This window comes from Triticum urartu, chromosome 3A (genome assembly GCF_056163025.1).
Source record: "Triticum urartu cultivar PI428250 chromosome 3A, HENAU_Tu73, whole genome shotgun sequence".
In the NCBI taxonomy this organism is placed as follows: Eukaryota; Viridiplantae; Streptophyta; class Magnoliopsida; order Poales; family Poaceae; genus Triticum; species Triticum urartu.
In genome coordinates, this window is record NC_141875.1 from 11,401,055 (window position 1) to 11,404,093 (window position 3,039).

Below are 3,039 nucleotides of genomic sequence, written 5' to 3' on the forward strand. Positions count from 1 at the left end.
ACCTTCATTATCATGAAGTTAAGTATCCAGCTGCTGAGCTGCATGCGGTTTAATGCCAAGATCGTCTATCTACAAAGTCAAACGGATCGCCGGGAGATTCAGGCTCATGCAATGCAAGGTTGCAGGTCGTGCACCGGCCAGAGATGAGATGTCTCCACCCGCAGATCCCGATCTTGTTTTGTTTTGTGCTCGATCGTGCAACGCCGTGCTTGCCGTCCGTTGGCCCGTGCCCCTTTATCATCCGCCGGCGTTGCCCCTCACTCACCCAACTGAACTCGCGCGCGCCGCAGCAGCTTCCGCGACTGAGAGCAGTGGCAGCGTGGCACCGACACCGGGCTAGCTAGCTGAGCTCCACGGTGCGTGCCTGCATGGCGCTTCGTGCAAGGACGCCGCTCCTGCTCGCGGCTCTCGCCGGCGCCGTGGCCCTCCTGCTGCCGGGCGCCGTCGAGGCCCACGTGCTGCTCTCGCTCGACGACTTCGGCGCCGTCGGGGACGGCATTGCCAACGACACCCAGGTACGTACGCCATGTCGCGAGCCATCTCGGGCGGCGCCGGCACTGGGGCGTTCCCTTCCGTTGACCCTCTCTTTGTTTCTTCATCAGGCATTCGTCGACGCGTGGAAGGCGGCGTGCGCCACCGGCGGAACCACCTACCTCAACGTCCCCGCCGGCAAATACTACCAGATCTGGCCCGTCACGCTCGCCGGCCCCTGCCGCGGCGAGATCAAGCTTATGGTATATTTTTTTTTCTTTTCTTCTTCATCTGCAACGTCAGTCATAGTATACACTCTCTAAAGCCTCGTTTGGTTTGGAGAAAACCAAAACGTAAGATTTAGGAATAGTACAGAAAGTTGATATGTCTTGCTACGTTCCTACGTATAAAATAGGCTTTGAATGGATCCGTAGATTCCTCCAAAAAAAATTAGTATTTCTACAAAATTCATGTACGTGTTTCCTACAAATAGAATGCTTCTATACTTTCCTTTTTAAAATCGTTCTTTCTATACTTTTTTTTAATCCTTCAAACTGAATGAGGTCTAATAGTTATTTGTGCCTCGTCAGATATCCGGGAACATCATCGCGCCGGAGGACCCGGAAGAGTGGTCGGACGGCGACCAGGGTAGATGGCTCCACTTCTGGGGCGTGGCCGACCTGTCGCTGAGCGGCGGTGGCATCGTGGACGGCCGGGGCCAGCAATGGTGGGCGGGGTCCTGCGAGGACGAGAACTGCACCACGTACCGCCCATACGACGTCGCCCCCATGGCGCTCCACTTCGAGGACTGCCGGGACGTCAGCGTGAAGGGCATCACGGTGCAGAACAGCCAGCGGCAGCACCTGGTCTTCACCCGCTGCCACGACGTCGAGGCCAACTATCTCAGGGTGACCTCGCCGGAGTACAGCCACGGCACCGTCGGCGTCCTCGTCGTCAGCTCCACTGACGTGCACGTCAAGCACGATCTCTTCTCCGTAGGTACGTTGCATTCCGAACTGAAATTTCCTCTGGGAGGCGGAATTTTGCTGGTGTTTCTAAGTGTTTACCTGTCCATCGTTTTTAGGTGGCGACTGCGTGTCGATCGTGGGCAACTCCTCTGATATCCGTCTGAGAGCCATCTCGTGCGGACCTGGACTCGGCATTAGGTAATGTGCAATCTTAGCAAATACTGCTCCCTCCTATCCATATTACTTGTCGCTGAAATGAATGTATCTAGACAAAACCTTCATCAAATCTTAAGCTGAACGTTTCATCTTCTTCTCCGCCGTCAGCATTGGAGGCTTGGGCGAGAAGCAAAGTAATCACATGATACACAAGATGAAGATGGACACTATGTTCATCTCCAACACCAAGAACGGCGTAAGCATCAAGACCTACGAGGTAATAGTAACATTTTTTTTCATAAAAATAATGTTATGTGAGGTGTGACATCGCTTTTTTCATCACCTTTTGTGCTGTGCTTTTGGCCATCATTCATTCAGAACGGCTGCGGCTTCGCGCGCAAGGTGAAGTTCGCGCACATCATGATGAGGAACGTGGCCAACCCTATCGTCATCGACCAGCACTACTCCGCCTCCAACTCCAACCGTGGAACTCCCTGCGGAACTCCGGTACGCTCAGCTCGCCGGCCGGCTGTCTTGCCTGAAATCTGAATCCGATGATGCATTTCACTGCCTATGCACGTCTCTGAATTTGCTTGGGATTGCCGTGCAGAACGGGAGCGCGGTGGCGGTGGAGAAGATCAAGTACATCGACATTGCTGGCACGTCGGCGACGGAGCGGGCGATCACATTCGCGTGCAGTGACGCCATGCCGTGCAAGCACCTGTATCTTGACGGGGTGAACCTGAAGACGGTCGGCGGGGGGAGCACGTCCGCCTACTGCTACCAGGCGTTCGGGAAGCACACCGGGAACGTCCTCCCAGAGTCGTGCCTCGGCAAGGAGAAGGAGGACTTCGTCCAGCTGCAGGCCCCGACCGCCGGCACGCGGCAAGGAGACACCGAAGACGAAGAAGATGATGATTGGTGAAACTTCCGAGAATTTTGCCGCGCGTGGAACTGTACGTGATCTTGTAATGTGATTCAGCAACACGAAAAGGATGAGTCTTGTCCGTAAGTCTAGAGTTCTTGGCCATGCTGACGACGAATTGTTGTATCTATCACCTTGAATGCCAATTGAAGAATAAAAAGTTGTTTTCTTCGAAAAAAGAGGCATGAGTTTTAAATACAGCCGGATGATGCCCCGTGCGTTGCTCTGGTAACCATGCTAAAACAAATGCATCGATGAGTGCTTAAAACAATTAAAACTATTGAAAATACAAATGTAAGAGTGTTCTTTTCTTACGTTTTAATAACAATAAAACATAAAAATAGGTGATAACATGATGTATAAAAAGATAAACCTTTTGAATTCAACATAATCCAACGCGTGGATGATCATAGTGAGGATCTTCATGTCTGGGTACATCGCTTCCTTCTTTATTGACAGAATCGAGAGTATGTTATATGTTGGCAACCCGTCGTTGCAATGCTCTTCAAATCATTCCAC

At 52.2% G+C, this 3,039-nt stretch overlaps 1 protein-coding gene across 1 annotated transcript; it reads left to right on the forward strand.

The window, feature by feature from the left end:
- Positions 1–255: 255 nt before the first annotated feature.
- Positions 256–2,640, forward strand: LOC125528394 (putative polygalacturonase At1g80170). Its single transcript, XM_048692876.2, has 7 exons — positions 256–515; positions 603–734; positions 1,062–1,470; positions 1,556–1,637; positions 1,764–1,872; positions 1,974–2,102; positions 2,206–2,640. The coding sequence occupies exons 1-7, from the start codon at positions 369–371 to the stop codon at positions 2,518–2,520; spliced, it is 1,323 nt and encodes a 440-aa protein (XP_048548833.1). The 5' UTR covers positions 256–368; the 3' UTR covers positions 2,521–2,640.
- Positions 2,641–3,039: the final 399 nt, after the last annotated feature.